This window comes from Lycorma delicatula, chromosome 5 (genome assembly GCF_047948215.1).
Source record: "Lycorma delicatula isolate Av1 chromosome 5, ASM4794821v1, whole genome shotgun sequence".
Classification (NCBI taxonomy): domain Eukaryota; kingdom Metazoa; phylum Arthropoda; class Insecta; order Hemiptera; family Fulgoridae; genus Lycorma; species Lycorma delicatula.
This window is the reverse complement of record NC_134459.1, coordinates 135,611,616-135,630,191: the sequence shown is the minus strand read 5'-3', so window position 1 is coordinate 135,630,191 and position 18,576 is coordinate 135,611,616. Positions and strand designations below refer to the sequence as shown.

The 18,576-nt window shown below is 29.1% G+C and overlaps 1 protein-coding gene across 1 annotated transcript in view; it reads left to right on the top strand.

Moving 5' to 3' along the window:
- The first annotated feature begins 5,114 nt into the window (after positions 1-5,114).
- Positions 5,115-18,576, top strand: part of side-IV (sidestep IV transmembrane protein) — a 430,043-nt gene continuing 416,581 nt past the window's right edge. Inside the window, exon 1 of the mRNA XM_075365383.1 lies at positions 5,115-5,244. Within this exon, the coding sequence (XP_075221498.1) occupies positions 5,201-5,244 (44 nt within the window). The 5' untranslated portion in view covers positions 5,115-5,200. The remainder of the gene's footprint in view (positions 5,245-18,576) is intronic.

Below are 18,576 nucleotides of genomic sequence, written 5' to 3'. Positions count from 1 at the left end.
TTTGTACAGTATAGTAATTTCATATTAGGGTGAGGTTACAAAAATCCGATCAACGACCGGAATTCTCCAAAAAATCAGTCAACTATAATGAAAATAATTTGAAAACGTTTTAGTAACAAAGTTGAAAGTCCCATAAAAAGAGAGTTCAGTAGTTATTCAAAGGCAAAAAATTTTGAAATTGACTGTACAGCAATAATATTTTTCATTAATGAAACACTGTCGTGACACCAAATAATGGAGGTGTAGTATGTCACAAAAATTTAACATGTTATGAGTTGAAAGAGTGAATGCTTTCGTGCGCACGCGTGTGAATGCTTGTTTGTTGTTTGTGTATCCTGTTACTTTTAATTGGAAGCAATGTGGCCAGACATTCCATTTAGGTGAAAATCTCATTGAACTAAAGCAGCAATAATCGATGTTGGCACCTGTGCCAGAAAATTATCATCCCGGGAAACAAATATACGTGGAGTATGAACCAAACTAAAAGTTCAACATGTAATTAAATCTTTTGCTGACCCAAAACCAGCTAAGCAATAAAATAGAATTTTTACTAACCAAGTAAAATTACAAAACAAATAAAAATATCAGAGATGAAATAGAAGCGAATAAATAAACTGAAAATTATACTATATCTGAAATAATAACTCCCTCTGGTAGAAAAAAAATAAAATAAAATGAGTAAATGGTATTAAAACGAGTTTCAACATTTAGGAGAAATATTTTCACATTTATGATTTATTAAAATCGTATTTATTAATTAATGATTTCTATTTATTCATTAGGTTAATTATTTATTTTCAGCTAAATATTTTATTAATTATCTTCAATTAATTGAACAGATAATTTTTTTAATAGTACTTTTGCAACGCCATAAAAAATAGAATGTATTTATACATGTTGATATAAGAATGACAATTAATTGCTAGCCCAATATGATCATAATCTATTACTTCTAGGTAGAATTCTGAAAGTGATTCCATCAGGGAAGAGATGTATTAATGATGGATAGTTATTTCCACAAAAAAAGGACATATTACAAAAAACCATTCATTATTTGCATTTCTGAATTTTTGGCTATGAGTCAAGACAAAAACACCCTATTTGAGAGATTATTATTGATACATGACTAGCGTCATTCTATTAATTTTATTCACTCCTCACTGTTTAGCACAGTAATTACTCATAATAAAAAAAAAACCCAAATGTATTTATTCTTCGTATGCTCTATTATAAATTAATTTAATTTAATGTAAATAAAATATTATTACTTCATTGATTATTCTAATCCGTTAAAAAATCCTCCTTCCTAGCAGTTCTACGTTATTCAAGGACCCACAGAATTCTACTTGGATCCACATCTGTTTTTATTTACTTATTATTCTTAAAGTAAAAATATTCCCTTGAAAATGGAAAATGTTCGGGAGTAAGCCCGAAGTATTACCTAAGTAGAAAAACTCACGAGAGATTTGTAACTACAGGCTGATTTATACTATTATATCTTTAAAAAACATATTCATCCGTGTAATTTATTCTAGTAGTAAGATTTTTGACGGCATGAAGTGCCTGTACTGGCACTGGCATGAATTTATGCGCTTTCGAATTGTGACGAACCTTCCTCTTTTTAACCATGATGTGTCATAGGAATTCGATATTAATTCCCTTACAATGCTATCTATCTATCTATCTAACATGCTATCTATCCATGTTGGTTTTAAAAAGCTGTTTAACAAGATGAATTATTACGTCCTGCAAATAGTTAGTCTCTTAGCGTTATATGGTTGGATTTTTAAACAATCTTATAGTCTTTGAACGTTTTTTAACGGGCGTTCCTTCAAGAATGAAGTATCTAGACGATTTATTAGCAGCTCAAGAGTACTGTAGGGAAGCAATGGGAATCGACATTTCTTAATGATTTTCTTCATAAGTTAATAAATCTAAATGTTTAATGTTTGCCGATGGCGGTGAAAAAATTATTTTATTATTATATAATAATATTATTATTATTAATGCAAAAATATACCTTGAAGTAGTAGAGATAAAAGAGCTTGAAAAACTCCTTCATCTCTGACTTACGTACAAGAAACATATTTATTACCAAAGACTGATAGAAATCTTGATTTTATGAAAGAACACATTTATTTTTATTAATTGATTTTATTAAGAATACTAAAATGTTCTCCCATAAAGATATCACAATAAAATTATACAATGCGAGTCAGGATGCACTAGAAAACATGGCAGTTACACAGTCTTTATTATCAAAAATATATTCATGAAATTACGATTATTTAAAATACATTTTTAACTTATCTACACTTAAAATATTTTCTGCACCCTGTCCTTGGAGCTATTCATTCAATGGATTACTTGAGGAATAACTCCCGTCAATTTGCTGCTGAATAGGAGGAAGGTTTTCTGTTATTTTGTAAATTACATTATTTTCAATAATCCGTTATATTTTTCTTCCATAATTAAACTAACAAAATTCAAGTTCCTTTCGAAAACTTCTAGAAATATTTTTTCTGTTCCAGATCAAAACATTTTATAACCCACGTCCTTTTCTACGCTTTTATTGATTAGATATGTTTATTGGAATAAATGAAGACTTAGATTGTTTTCGTAAATAATTAATCGAATCTTTAAATGGTAATAGTGCGCTCACAAAATAGTAGTGAATCAGGGACACTGATTTTCTGTATATATTTATAACCTAAAGTTATATATTCCTAATTAATTAGGTTAATCTTATAGGTTTTATATATACACATATATATATATATATATATAACCTAAGAATCTAAGCAATTTTTTTCCTGTTTTTATAAATTTGGCTGTTTTTAACTTTCTGTTACCAACTACAAATATATAGACAAATAAATTAATAAATGTAAATAAAAAAAATCAAAAAAAAAAAAATCTAAATTTTGTGCGTGGTTTATTGCCTCATGTGTAGCGGACCGTAGAATCTTGAGTGGGAAAACCATATTTTATGGTGGGGTATTTCTAATATTTTGCCTTTGTATTGTATACGTTGGTGATTCCCAAACTGTACGCCACGGCCTCTTCACAGGGCGCTGCGAAATATTGTAAAAACCTCATAATTAATTGAACCAAGACTATTATAATTATTAATGTAACGTTAATAAAGTAAAAATAAAAAGTTAAATAATGAAGATACAAGAGTTTTATTTAATTTTATCGCTTACTAACAAGTAGTCATACTTTTACTTAGGGTAGGGCGCTATGGAAAAATTTTAACCGAAAAAGGGCGCCGCGACTCGGAAAAATTTGTGAACCATTGGTGTATGCCATGAACTGTTAACTAACATAAGTTATCTAACGGTATAAACCAATGCTATTTTATTAAATATAAATAAAATGTATTATATAATTCTAATATATCTTCTCTTCCAATACGACCCAGAAAAACAAGCTGGAGAGGGAAAATATATTTTTGTAATTAAATGAATACGTATTCTGTAAATGATAAGCAAGTAGTTCTAGAGATAGCAAATTAATGCAAAATATTTTTTTTAGATTTCTACTTAAATAACTCGTAGTAATTTTATTCATTCAATTATTTTTACAAAAAATAAAAAAAAAAATTATATATATATATAAAACTTCAGTTAAAATTGTTCCTTGGTTGAAGAAAAATAAAAATCTTAACATATTTTTCCGGATTTCTTTAATTTTACGCATAAATTAATTAACCGTACAAGACACGCTTAAAAAATTACATAACCCAAACGAAATGAAATTATTTTGAAAATAACGAAGATATACATTAAAAAAAAAATATTGTCTAAGTTACCCAAATTTCCAGACTTTTCGAATACAACATACATCGCAAACCGTTTCAGTACAGTTGACTTGTGAGTACGTTTTTCAAGCTAGGTTTTAACTGCAGTATGTAATTATCCGAAAGAAAAGCAGTCTTGATTTATTCAACGTTATGTCTCTCCGTCTCACATACATTAAAATAGAACAATCACAGAAATTTCTCACATGAATATTACAATTAAAACCCATAAATCAATGCTATTGAACATTGTTTTGAAAACGTTTTAAAAATCATATCTTTTTTTTACTAACACTTATTTTTATAGCATATTCATATTTTTATATGAATTATTTGTATTAAAGAAAAATATCCGTACATTCTGATTTTGTTTCAAGTAAAATGAAACTGTTTTTTCCATGTTTTCCAAATGTACACGGAAAAACGTTTTTTATTGAGAAAAATATTTTTTAACTATATTAAAATACATTTTGTGAAGTGTTATTCAAAGTTCCCAGATAGACTTCAGTAAGTTACTGTGATTCTTAAGTACAAAATAAAAGTTATGTTGGTTTTTTCACATGATAAGAGATAATATATTGATAATATAAAAATATACCTTTTAAACTGATTTAAATAAATATTATATAATTTTTGAACTAATAATATCATAATTTGATTACATTATTTTATGACAACATTGAACACAAAATAAACAAATACTTAAAATCTTTTCTTAAATATACTTGATTTTTAAAACACATCCACAAATATTCTAATATTTACTAATAATAAAAATAATAATAATTTCTTTTTACTTTTGCATATAATAATTTGAATATAACAGACTTATATACTTTTAATAACATTTTTTTAATAATATTCAATAATTTTTGCTTTTATCTAAATTGTAAAGTGAATAATTTTCAAACAAGAAAGAGGACAATAAATAATAACAAAAATCTTATTTTCATGATTGTATATAAATTAATTACAATGAATCAGTTTAATTGTTTAGAACTGTAGTTAAAAAACTTCCTTGAGAAAAACAACAAAAACAGCCCGTTGCAGTTAAGTGAAAGTAAAAGCCTTTCTTTGCTGTTTTATTGCTGAGTCTTTTGAAAAGTTCAATTATGTACTTCTTTTTTGTTAAAGCGTTTTGTTTTTGTTAATTTTATTTGTTAACAAAGAGTTTTACTTTTTGTTGAATGTTGACATTTGGTACAACAAAATTTTATTAACTAAATTAATGAATGCTCTTCATAAAAATATTAAATAAATATAAAACATATTTTACAACTTTTCTTAATATTTTTTCAATTTTTTTCAGTTCCAATATCTCATGTGGAAGGAGTACTTGGAAAGAAAACTGCCTTACCGTGTGATATCGAAGCCTCTTCAAAAGATGACGCCGTTTATATGGTGCTATGGTTCAAAGAAGCAGATGGCGAACCCTTATACAGGTAAAGTCATTAAAATCACTTTATTTGTAAGTATTAATATTGCACGTAAAATAAAGTCCCAATAACTGTTCCGATTTTAATAAATGTTTGAAAATTTTCGCGTTTTACTACCAAAAACTAGTATAGATATGAAATCAGTGAATTTCTAAAATCATCTGCGGATTAGGAGCTATACTCGTAAATCACCAAAAATTCCCACCATTAATTGATAGTACCCTCATTATTAGGATACAAAGGAAAATTCAAAAGTAAAAATAAATTAAAATGGTTGTCGTGCGGGTGATGGATTGATAAGTGGTCGAAATGTATTTCTTAACAATAGTACACAAACTGTGCGATGTTGCTTTTTCAAAATTTTATAAAATTGCACTTACACTATGTTTACGCGCTTGTAACGTGTCTGCTATTGGTGACGTATAAAGAAGGAAATAATTTCTACGGTAGTAAAACGAAAGCTTCGAACTAACTGCATTTTGCCAATCGCCTAACAACTTCCGCTTAAAAATATCTAGTCATGTATACTTGTGTTTAAATGACACGTTACCTTAATTTATTGACTGTAAAACAATACGTCATTAACTTTTCAAAGTTAGATAAATAAGAATCTTATTAACTCTGGTTTAACTTTTCCTGGTTAGTCTATTATACGAAAATCGTATTTTAAGCATGAATATGTTAAAACTCACACGCAATTTCTTTGTGAGCAAATTTACTTATTATAACTGGAGTATTAAGTGTCATAATTTAACAATTTTTGAACTAAAAGAGTAATAATGCTAAACACTGTTATTATTTCAATAGAGATCATAACGATTTTGTTATTTATCTATTCTATTATAGCACAAAAAGTAAAAACAAATTACGTTTTAAAATTTTCGTAACAAATTGCATTGATTCCAAATAAAATAAACACATAAAAATGAGAATTTCTAAGGTATTATTTTGTTTGATAATCATTAGATTTACAATATGAAAAGTTATAGCTTGGATAAAGGAAAAAACGAGATTATTTTATTATTTACAAACATTACATTAAAAATTATTTTATTTGAATATGGTGGTCATTTCTTTGATTTAATAGTATTTGTGCTAGACAAGAAAATGAAATTTTGTTTGTTAACAGAATTTATAATCTGTCCAACCCTGAGACTAGACAAATTTTTTAGTTGCTAAAAATTCTTTTGTAGTTATTCAGTTTCTTGGCGAAACAGGAATATAATAATAATAATAATAATAATAATAACAAAAATAAATAATTATTATTAATAAATTGTTTTTATTATTATTATTGTTTAATGAGCTGTTATATTTTCAAGAATGGTAGCTAAATATTTACTTTATTTGTAAACCCAAAACATATACAAACAAAATAGCAAGAACCTCAATTTCTCTTAAATATCACTTCTTATATCTTATAAATAATATATTTTTTTTTAATATAAAAAAATAAAAACATAATCTTTTACTTGTCATAGCAAGACTCCTATTTTGCGAATTGATTCACATCTTTATCTGGCTGTTAATGCTCCAAAACAATACGTGCTAAATTTGTTTTTGATTAAAGAGTTATTTAAAATAACATTAATTCATAGATTTAAATAATTCGCTGACGCAGATAAACTTACTTGTTTTAAACTTACTTCCTGACGCAGATAAAAGTGAAGTCAAAAAAACATATTTTTTTAAATTTTCTAACATGAACAAAAAAAATTTTTTTTAGATTTATTTTAATTTTTAAAATCCCTAAAAAAAATTCTAAAACACAAATTTACTATATTTTAAAAAGTTTTTACCATTGTACTAAAGCCTATTACAGGTTTTTTAACGGTAAGGAGTAAGATTGGCTTACGTTTTTTATCTGGTGATGTGCTGAATTTTAAAGCAACGTTTTCCGATCTCTGAATAGGTTTAAAAACGACCAGAAAGGACTATAAAGGAGGTATAAACTGCTTCCAAACATTCTTTCTTAAATGTTCTGCCTCTTGAACAATACTATTCTTTCTGCAGGCTAAGGAAAACTTAACAAATCCTACGGAATAATTCTTTGTAAAAATAGCATTGCCTAACGTATAAGTACTTGGTCTATAATATACTCAATATGCAGTTGAAACCCAAATACTTAAGTCCAAACTCTTAAAAAAATCTACCTGATCATTTCAAACCTTTAGTGCTTATACAGATAAAATATATAAAACTCCACCTTTTCACGCTCTCCCTATCTATCTATCTCATATATATATATATATATATATATAAATTATTTAAAACCTCCAAAAAATAAAACTATTTTTTTATTTTATTTTATTGTTTTGGATGCAAAACATTTATTTAAAATTATTAACTGCGTTTCTCTTGAAGAAATTATTCGATATTTTATTTAATTTTCGTTTCAATATCTTTCCAATTTTTATAAAACTATTGCAATTTTCAATTTTAAACTATTGGAAATAGTTGATAAACTATTTCGAATTTTTTTCCAGGGCTCACAACGAAGTGTCATCATCAGCGCCCGATCACAATATTTATACAGTAAACAAACAAATAATAGAAATTTACTTAAAATCTAAAAAACAGTAATATAAAAACACAGCATCGACGGGAAACACCTATGACGAAAAAAAAATCGAAATAAAACCACGATGAAATATATCATTAAAAATTTAAGTTAGAAGAACAAAATTATCATGTAGTATAATAGTAGTATATGCCGTATAGAATACATACACGAAAAAAATGAATAAACGAAAAAAGATATGAATAATTACATTTTAGAAACCAGATGCACAGTCCTAAGAAATCGTAAGATTTTCGATAACATCGATACTATGTTGCCTAAGATATTTTCGATGTTAGCCACTAGGCTAAACTTCCGAAGCGATTCTGAATAACAGACACAGATTACAAGCATGTGATGTACCGATAGTTTGTAATTGCAACTAGCACAGACAGGTGCAGCAGTCTGATTCATGAGTAAGTTTAGTGCACCCTATACGCAAACGGCAAATATTAACCTCCTCTTGATGGTTATTCCTGCATCAGAAGCTCCACAGTGACTCAGTGTTCTTAACTGGGCAAAGTTTATTGTTGATGGTAGCATTACATTCGGTTTATCAAATATCACGAACCACCCTCTTCAGAAAACAGACAAGATCGTTCGAAACAATTCAATCAGTGAAAGGAGGTTGCATAAACGCCTCTCTTGTCGCTCGATTAACGCGGCGCTCATTGCCTGAAATTTCAATCTGACTAGAGATCCAGCAGAAGCTTACAGTTGTTTTACACTGATTAATTTCAGAGATAAAAAACTGTATATCATAGACAACAGGGTGTCTTGAGTTGTAGTACTAATGGCATGCAAGGCACTAATGAAATCTAAACAGACAAGTACGTGTCGAAGTACTGGAATAAATATATTTATTCCAATACACTGGCGATGCTAGGAAGACCAAACATGAATGTTTTATTGCCAAAAAAGCACAACCCACAGAATTCTCGTTTTTAGAGCCGTCAAACCACATCACGTAGTTACATCAGGGATAAACGACATCAGGATTCACGCTGTTTACAATATTAAAAAATGTTTCTAGTAAGATAACAGGATCGAGCACCATTTTTTGTATAGACCGAAGCAAGAATTCACGAGAGAAGGCCATCAAGGGGGGTAATAACGTTGAGTAACAAGAGATAGTGGATGCAACTGCATATTTAGAGATAAAAAAGGCGATGAGCTCTGAAGACTAGCGGAGAAGTAGATCTTGGCCCCTCCTTATATCATTAACATACAAACTGAAGAATTAATTTATTAATAAAAGAGTTAAAAGTAAGAGGATGTGGTTGTGCTTTAATGCGAGCTATGTAAGAGCACATTATTTGGTTTTATCTATTCCAAAGAGATGGCTCACCACTGTCCATTAGTAGACTTTCCACTGGGCTTGAACGAAACCCACATGTATCATGACGGATAAATGAATAATGGAATGTATCGAGTATCTTTAGAGGGTTAGCCTTCTTTTTTTTTTTTTTTGAACTCTACTCCCCTGGTCCGGTCCGACTGGTTGGTATTGCGCCACCCAGGGGAGTGCCTGTTCTACTCTAATGGACCTTCCCACCTACCGGCTATAAGTCCGGCATGGCAGGTCGGCCCACCGGTCAGTTCTTTTGAGTTCTTTTACCCATCCATATATCGCCACGTCAATACCACGTCTTTTCAGGTCTCTTAGGAGTCCCCAGTGGATCATCGGAACCAACACACCTCGGCATGTTAACCCTCACCACTGAGGCTGTCCACCCTGCCCTATGCTAAAGTTTAAAACCCTAGTCTCCTCTCATCGTTGTTTTTCTGCATAAGTATTCTTTTGATGACCAACTCAACTTTTTTCCAAGTTTCTTCATTGTTTAACATGCTATTGATTAGTCTCCCAGTTTCATCAGATGATAGGTCAATACCGTCTGTCTCGTCCCTCCATTTATGACATACAGTGAAAGTATGTTCGACATCATCATCACAGTCACAGTACATACAGGCTGCAGTTTCCCTTCTACCAAGTATATGCAGATAGTAATTAAAACTACCGTGTCCTGTAAAATACTGTGACGTGTAAAAGTTTATTTCACCGTGTTTTCTATGTATCCAGTTCCTTAGATTGGGGATTAACCTTCTGGTCCTGTCTCCAGGGCCTGCTTTGCTCCATCTATCCTGCCATCTCTCTAGTAGCTTATGCCTCGCTTCATGAACTTCAACACCTTGATCTCTTTCGACTCTGAAATGAGCCATAAGGTCGATTTGAGGCACTCCTGATAAAACGCATAACGCATCATAGGAGACTGTCCTGTACGCGGAAACCACGCCAAGCAACAGTTTCCTATGGGTCCTAACTAAGCGTGCCAAGTTCTTCTTTATCCGTACTGAAGGCCACCATACCGGGACAGCATATAATATTGACGACATAACCGAGGACCCAACAACCCTCCTTTTAGACGCTTTAGGTGCTCTTTGAGAAGTCATAATAATATTAAGAGGTTTAGTCATCTTATCAGCCCTATTGCAAACCTCGTGTATGTGTTCCGTAAATGCACCATTTCTCTGAAAGGTGACCCCCAAGTACTTTAATCTATCTGTTTCTGCTATTAATTGTTCATTGACCTTGATATTTAGCCGCTCGATGATTCTTCTGCCAGTAAATGTAATAAAATTAGAGCGGTAGCCTGTGCGGACGAATAAGCCACGCAGCCGTAGTTAAAGAGGAAACGGTCCGGATCTCGATAGAAGCGCAACTTGCATATACGATCAGCTACCCAACGAGTATTACATAGAACTCTCACCATGCCCAGAATTTTTAAACACTTTACCTTAAGCACCTTTAAATGTGCTACTCACGTTAGTCGTTGGTCAAACCACAATCCCAAAAATCTAACCCGCATTCATGGTTCAACCAGCTTACTATGTAAAAACAGTGAGCCAAAACACCGATACTGTTATTACTATTATTTTCGTTTACTTCAATACTCTGGTGATTGTTATTTGTTACATTGTTCTTGTTATTAACTACATTATGTGTCTATTTTCTCATTATCGGCATTTGTTAAGCTTACTTTTGTACGTGTGTACAAACGTGTTTATTCTTATTTATTTTATTATTTGTTTATTTCTATTTATTATTTTGTTGATGATTATTTATTTAGTTTCACAGTGTAAGCACAGATCGTAAATAAACTATTTCTGAAAAAAAAAAGATTAGTTACTTAAAAAAACCCATTACTTATACATTTAATATACATTATATTATAAGAAAAGCTTTTTTATACTTTAGTAATTATTATCTTTTTATTATACGTAATTTAAAGAAAAAAATAATGCTAATTGAAAAGTTAAAATATGTTGGAAAAATTTCAAAAAAAATGTATTTTATAAATATTATTACAACTTTCAATACGACTGGGTTAAATAATGTTACCGTTAAGAGCACACAAAAAACCAATGGAGTATAAGTATTGATATATATCAAACAATAAAAAGTGTCTGTTTGAAATGTCATGGTCATGTGCAACGGATGTCAGATGAGAAATGGTCAAAGAAAGGATATAGCACTGCTAGATGCTCGATGAAAGAAGAAAACGAAAGGGTCATAAAAGAGAGTGAATAACGGGGTGGAAAAGGCGATGCAGAGAAGACAGCTAGAGAGATGTATGGGATGATACAATGATATAAAGCGTGGCGACTTAGATGTGGTAAAGGAAAAGATCGAGAGATTTTTATCTACCGTTAACCTCAAACGAAAAGCGTAGAAAAAATAAATTTTAATTATAGAGGCCTACATGATTATCTTAAATGTTAGAATTTAAAGTTATAACGTTTACTACTTAATTTATTTTTTATATGATACAAATAATTAAGACATCCATGACCAATCCTCCAGCGCATTAGAGGAATTATTATTTAGTATTCAAATACGAAGAACTTTAAATGCTCTATAATTTCGTTAAGTTTTTTTTTGTTTTCTTTGTTGTTTGCTATGTACCTCGGATCAGAAATAATTAATATTTTAAACCTTCTCAAATTCCATATTTCTTGCTCATTAAGACTGAAAACTTCCTAACGTACTAAATGAATGTGTGAAATTTTTTTTTATGAGATTACATTGCTAAATGATCTAAAAGTTTGACATACATGAAACATCTTAAAAAGCAGCTTGATTAATAATTTATTACGATTGTTGCACATTATTAAATTAAGATAAGAAACTATAAAATGAGGTATGAATCGGTATAATTTTTATACATTTTACTGATTCGTTACTAACCGTTTTCATTTTAACCATTTTAATTATATTTTTTCTACTTAATGTGACTGTTACTGATTTTAACTGTAACTGTTTAGCTAATATATCCTATAAGTTTTGGTGTGAACACTAAATAGGAAATGGTTCTGGTCTTCAAACAAAAACTGATAATATTATTCAAGATCAGATCAATCTCCAAATTAATGAAGACTGATCATTAACTGATACTTGATTGATAGAATCAAATATGATTGACAATCAGTTAAATTTAACTTAATAGAATAATATTTTTTATATGAATGTAGATGGGAACTCTACAATCTAAAATTAAAATTCTAAGTTTTATAATAATTTCAATTACAGAAACAAAAATATAGATTATACACTAGCTCCCCGTCACAGCTTTGCCTGCGCTATATGATTAATTGGGTTACCCGTAGCAGCTAATATATTTTTTTTATGTTTCTTAGTGAAGTAAATGGAAATAGGAACAACCAATACCAGTAAACACGTACAGTAACGATGACAATAGATTTGTTGGTTGGCCTCAGCGCCGTATACCTGTTAAAACAAAAGAAATTCAAGAAACCCGAAAATTGTTTTTAAATATCTATCTGACAGTATTTGCAAGTCCAAATCTACGGAATAACTCGGTTAGTATAGTCGGAATTTTGAAAGTTTACAATCATTATTCGAAATCTTTTTACCTTTCTTCACCGCCTTTTAAGATCGAATTTCAAATATCTAAAAATTGGTTTTCAGATATTCACTTTAAGATTACACACACTAAAAATCAAGCTAATTATCTACATTTGTTACCGCGGTATTAAAAAGAGTAAATTTCATTGTTACTCCATTTTACATCTATAAACTCGGAATCTCCAAAAAAATCCTTTGTTAATATGCGGAACATGTACTCGTATACAAATTTTCATCAATTTCTCTTCAGTAGTTTTCGCTTGGCGTTGATTATGAATCATTCATGATAATGTTGTCTTCAATTTCAATAAGACCTATATTGAAAATATCTTTACTGAAAAATATCTTGTAAGTGGCTCGCTGTAAGAAAGGAGGTTGAGAATTTAGCGGCCTGCCACATAGGGGCCCGAATGAAAATTGCAGCACAGTAACGGATTATTTATTTTTTACACATATTAATAAATAATTTTTCATTCTAACATTAACTTGCATTTCTGTGCGCAAGCGTACTGCCGAGTTGATTGTCTGCTATAACTCGATTGTTGTCAACGGATTTTTACAAATGAGGTAATTTTTTTCAAAATAAAATGCTTAATAAATGTTGTAGTAAGTTTAAAATTGGTTAAACAAATAATTACAAAGATATTGAAAATTAGAAATTTAAGTAGGTTATTATTTTGAAATTTTTGAAGGTGACGTTTTCTAATTTGTTTATTTTATAGAATAAGACACTAGATTTGCAAAATTTAATAAATATAGGTTTACCCGTTTCTGAGAAGTATTTTTTTGTTGAAATACACAAAATGGCGTCCGGAAGGAAAACAAAGCAATATAGGACTTATGTAGATATGAAATTTTTTGCTGTTTTTGGTGTCCTCAATCAGTATCTGAAGTTTGGAGAATACGTCCCGGAACACTATGTATATAAATATATATATATATATATATATATATATATATATATATATATATATATATATATATATATTTTGGGATGAAGTACATCTAAAATCCTTCTCAATTATGCCAAGGAACATGGGTAAAAATTTGGTTGCTGTTGATCAAGCTTTTGTATATACAAGCTTTTGTATATCTCGAACAAAAGAAAACCCTCTTCCTCTACATATAATAATATAGATATACGGATATCTATTTTCAACGAAACGGTTCTTCGGTATATATATTACTACTCTCAATGCACATGTATTACTACGCCCAGTGGCACGTAAGGGACTAACTTCCAACCTGATTAGTTATTAAAATATAGCATATATTAAATTTTTACAACAATCATTAAATTGGCTACTGTTATGAAAAAAGAATCATTACACAAAAAATAAATAACAGAATAATAAAAACGGTACGGAAGTTACAATTTAAAACAAAACTGATGTTAACCTTGAAACGTTTTTTTTATTTTCTTCTATATTTCTTTACTATTATTAAATTTTATTGTAACCTATTATTAAATGTAATATGATTAATATACATAGAAAAAATAAGTAAACAGGTATAAGCAATCTGCAAAATAAAAGTAGATATAAAAAAGAACTTTCTTCTTTTACTATGAGGGCAATGAAACGTCAACCTATTTTATCAGTAAACGAAATTAATTACGAAATTGAATACGAAAATAGTGTCATAAGAAAACGAAGGAATTATGTTCACGTCAATATTTTTACGTTAACTATAATTTTTAACTTAATTATTACATTCAATTTAAAAAAAAACAGCTTACCACACTCCAATTTGATTTCCTCGAGCGCTTTCGGCCATTCTACCATCTTCAAAAAGAATATAATTATGATTAAAATGTTAAAACTACCATAATTGAATTATATATATAACAATTGTTTTTCGTTTTATTATTCGTCAAAGTTAAAGTTTAAGTCTAAGTGACTAAGTATATCGTAATAGTTTCTCAGTTGTTATGAGCTCTGTAAATTGTGGATCAGTTTCTGTTGCTTTTTTTCTTTAAAAACTATTTTTTATTTTTTTTTAAATTATATATAATTATTATTATAACAAACGGTGCCATGTCCGAAAAACTAAATTTGTAACCTAAATTTCAAATCTACAGACTAAATGTTAACAAAAAAATAAGTTAAGGGTATCTATAACATACAATACTGAAACTCTATCTGCCCCTTTCAACAAATTATAATTAAGGTAAATATTAATCATTTGTATTAAGGCTTGTTTTCTAGTTATAATTCGTTAACATTTGAGATATAACTCTAATATTTAGTTAATTTTAATCTACTACTAGATATTAGAATTCACTGTTTGTAAGACTTAAGATACTATTTTCGAAACATCAATTCATATCTTTTAATATCAATGTATTCTATGCTACTTCCAATACATTACTGCTGGTTTTATACAGATTACTGCTTCTAGACGTCACATACTAATTGTAATACATTACTATATTGATGGTTTTCCAAAACTCCTTGAAGGCAAATTGTAATTTTTGTATTCTATTTAATTTACTTCATTATTATTCAACCACAAAGGTTTCAAAAAACTTATAAGAAACAGCATTAATTACGGAAAATTTTATTGTAATACTAAAAACCAACATTAGTTTTATTGCAATATACCTCAAAAAATTTGAGGGTTTACTCATGTTAGAAAAGGTTACCAAAATTCTTTTACGATAATCAATTTTAAATGATGCCTTCATTGTTTACGACAGAAATGACATTATTTTATAAATTACTTTTCTAAACTCATTCATTCAATTATGGAAAACTATATGAACTGTAATGGATGTAGAGAAATCTCTTGAGATAAATTTATTTGTAGGTTGGTTTTCTCATTTGAAGCACTGTGACGGAATATTTGTTTTCATACATACACTCTGTTCTAAAATTGGATTCAAAACTACAGAAAATGCTACACGACAATGTTCATCCTTTTATTTAAGAATACTACAAAGGTATAAAATATATGTTTAATATAATATATTCCATACAGTTAATTATATATATATATATATATATATATATAATAATAAAATAAAAATAACTTTTGGAAAAATAATTTATCAGTCATAATTAATCAAATTCTAGATGTACGGTAATAATTTAAAGTGATATAGTTATTAAGAAAAATGTAAAAGTTAATTAGCATCAAATTTAATGTGTTATTTTTGTACTTAAATTAAGTTTTTAATTATGAATGCATTCATATCTCTACTGAACAACGAATACTGAGATGTTTCATAACGTTAGGAAAGTTAATGAAACTGGTAAATAAATGTGTTTTAGGTAGAGTTCATAAGAAAGTTACCTATTTTAATGGGTACCATGATTCGAATTCCGGAAAATTTCAAAATATCTTCGCGTTTCACATCCCCAGACACCAAAACCAGCATCAGCTCAAAAGTCCATATAAACATTTGTATAATATATATCTAAATATTTCACTTCCTTGTGGACACGATAACTGCCGTAATTTTGCGTCAATCACTTTTAAATTGTTCTTTAAAAATAACTCGTCCAAAAATCTTGGTCCTGTTTGTTATCGGCCAGAATCGAACTATTGAGGTGGTAATGGAGGGGTCTTTTTCGAAAAAAAACAAAATATCGCTAAAACCTTCTTATTAAGTAAAATATCGAATTCGTTTAAAGTTCCTACTATTCTTCGGATAGGGCCTAAAACTTATATAAGTAAATTTTTTTTATATCACCAACCATTGGCTCAGGGGGTGGAAAAAATGAGGTTTCGAAGACAAAAAAAAATTCATATCTCTCTTAATAGGCAGCGTATCGAATCGGTTAAAAGTGGTCGTTAGTCCCTTAAACATTACCTAAAACATTAGTATGAAATAATTTTGGTATGACCAACCCTTACGGCAAGGAATGACAACAAGTTTGCTGGAATTGTAAGAAGATGGGGGCTTGTCGTATACTAAATATGTGAAACATTTTTCACATGCAACCACTGTCGTATTGAATAAAATTTGAAGTTTTTCTTAAATTTAAGGTAATATCTTTTGTCCCCTACTTAGCACCGGTGAAATAACCTCCGTCTTCCGGCGTGCCGAAAGGAATTTTTCATTTTATATATATTGTTAATAATTTTAATTAGGATGGAAGTTAATCGCTTATTGCACATAGTAATATAAGACGTTTTCAGAGGGAGTAAGTAAAAATACATACACCGATAGAAGTTACTTTGTTGTTAAAAATTTCTGAATTGTCATTTGTTTCGGAGTAAACAAATTTTATCTTAGGAAGTCAATCTCATTCCGACTTACTTCAGATCAAGTATAATTCTAATGAATTTGCACTTATATTACTTACATAACTGTATATAAATTTGTTATTTCGGATACTAGCACTTCTACGTGTCTATTAAACGAAATATTATGAGCATCAACGTGATATTTAATACTGGTTAAAAACAGTGATAAAGGGTTTATATGACGATAGTGGGTTTATCACTTAAGACTGTGCATCTAGTTTAAGAAAGTATTAAGTATATTATCTACTCATTTGTTTGACTCATACTTAAATGAATTTGAAAGATTCAATCTTTAACACAGGCTCATTTTTTTCAGCACCAATGTGGTAGATTGCTCTACTATATAATGCTAAAAACCTATCCTGGAATTTCATATCATCCTTTTTATTGCCCACCTTGAAATACTATAAAAGTCTGTTTCTTCATGGTGATCTCCCGAGGATGAATAACGAATATATTCTTACTTAGACATTTTAAATGAAACCATTCAGCCACAAAGTGTCGTATTATTCACTGAAACCGTTTAAAAGTAGGTAACGAAATTCAAAGATTGGATTCTCAAGATACTGAATAATTTTCTTTATTAATGAGTGTTTTCTGAACACTTCTGAATGTATGATGTGAATATATTTTGGTTTTTATGGATTTCAATTGATATAACTACTGTCCTGCCTTCTTTAATTTTGATTTATATTCCTAAAGAAAGACCATCTGCCATATTGAATACCCGACCTTTCAATCAATAGAAATCTTTGTTCTTCTATCACTTAAAACTTAAATCATGAAGGATTATTTTAAGACTAAACTCACCGTCACAGCAGTTATGGTAGGATGTTGGCAAAACCTTGCCAACATCCTATCTACATAAAAGGCAAATTTTTATTGGAGTGAAATATTGCAGCATCTCTGTTTTAACATGTTTCTACTTTGATCTGGGCCTTTTAGATTTGAATCACGGTCTGGCTTGCAAATTACACTCATGACACAAGTAAGCTTATCTATCAAACAAAATATTAAGAACAGATATAAAATTGAGGTAATGATTTCATAGAAAAGATAAAAAAATAAATCCCCTATTAGATGATATATGTAACATCTATTTTTTAATAAATGTTAAATTAATATTTAAATATTTGGATGTCCAAAAATACCTTCTCCATTACATAATTAAGTTATACATCTAATAAAAAAAAATTAAAAAAAACAACTTAAGTTAAAATAAGAAAATACTTTGCATGAAAGAGAAAAGATTAAATTTTAAAAAAATATTCTAGATTAATATCCAAAGTAGAATATACAAAATGTAAATTTTTTACAAAGTAAAAGGTAAGTGTAAGGTAAAAATTTTTACCTTACACTTTTCATCTTATGAAACTTTATAATGAATTTACTGAACGCATTTCATGTGCATCCTTTAGCAAAAGATGTACCCGTTTTGTGTGAGTTTTGGAGTTAATAGGTCACAGATACATAATATTTTAATATTTTCTTATCTAATTTATTATTTTTTAGAGCATTAAAATAATGGTGCAGGATTTTTTTCAATTCCAATTAGAAATAACAAAAAAATAAATGTTTTCATTTTTCCATCAGATCAAGAAGT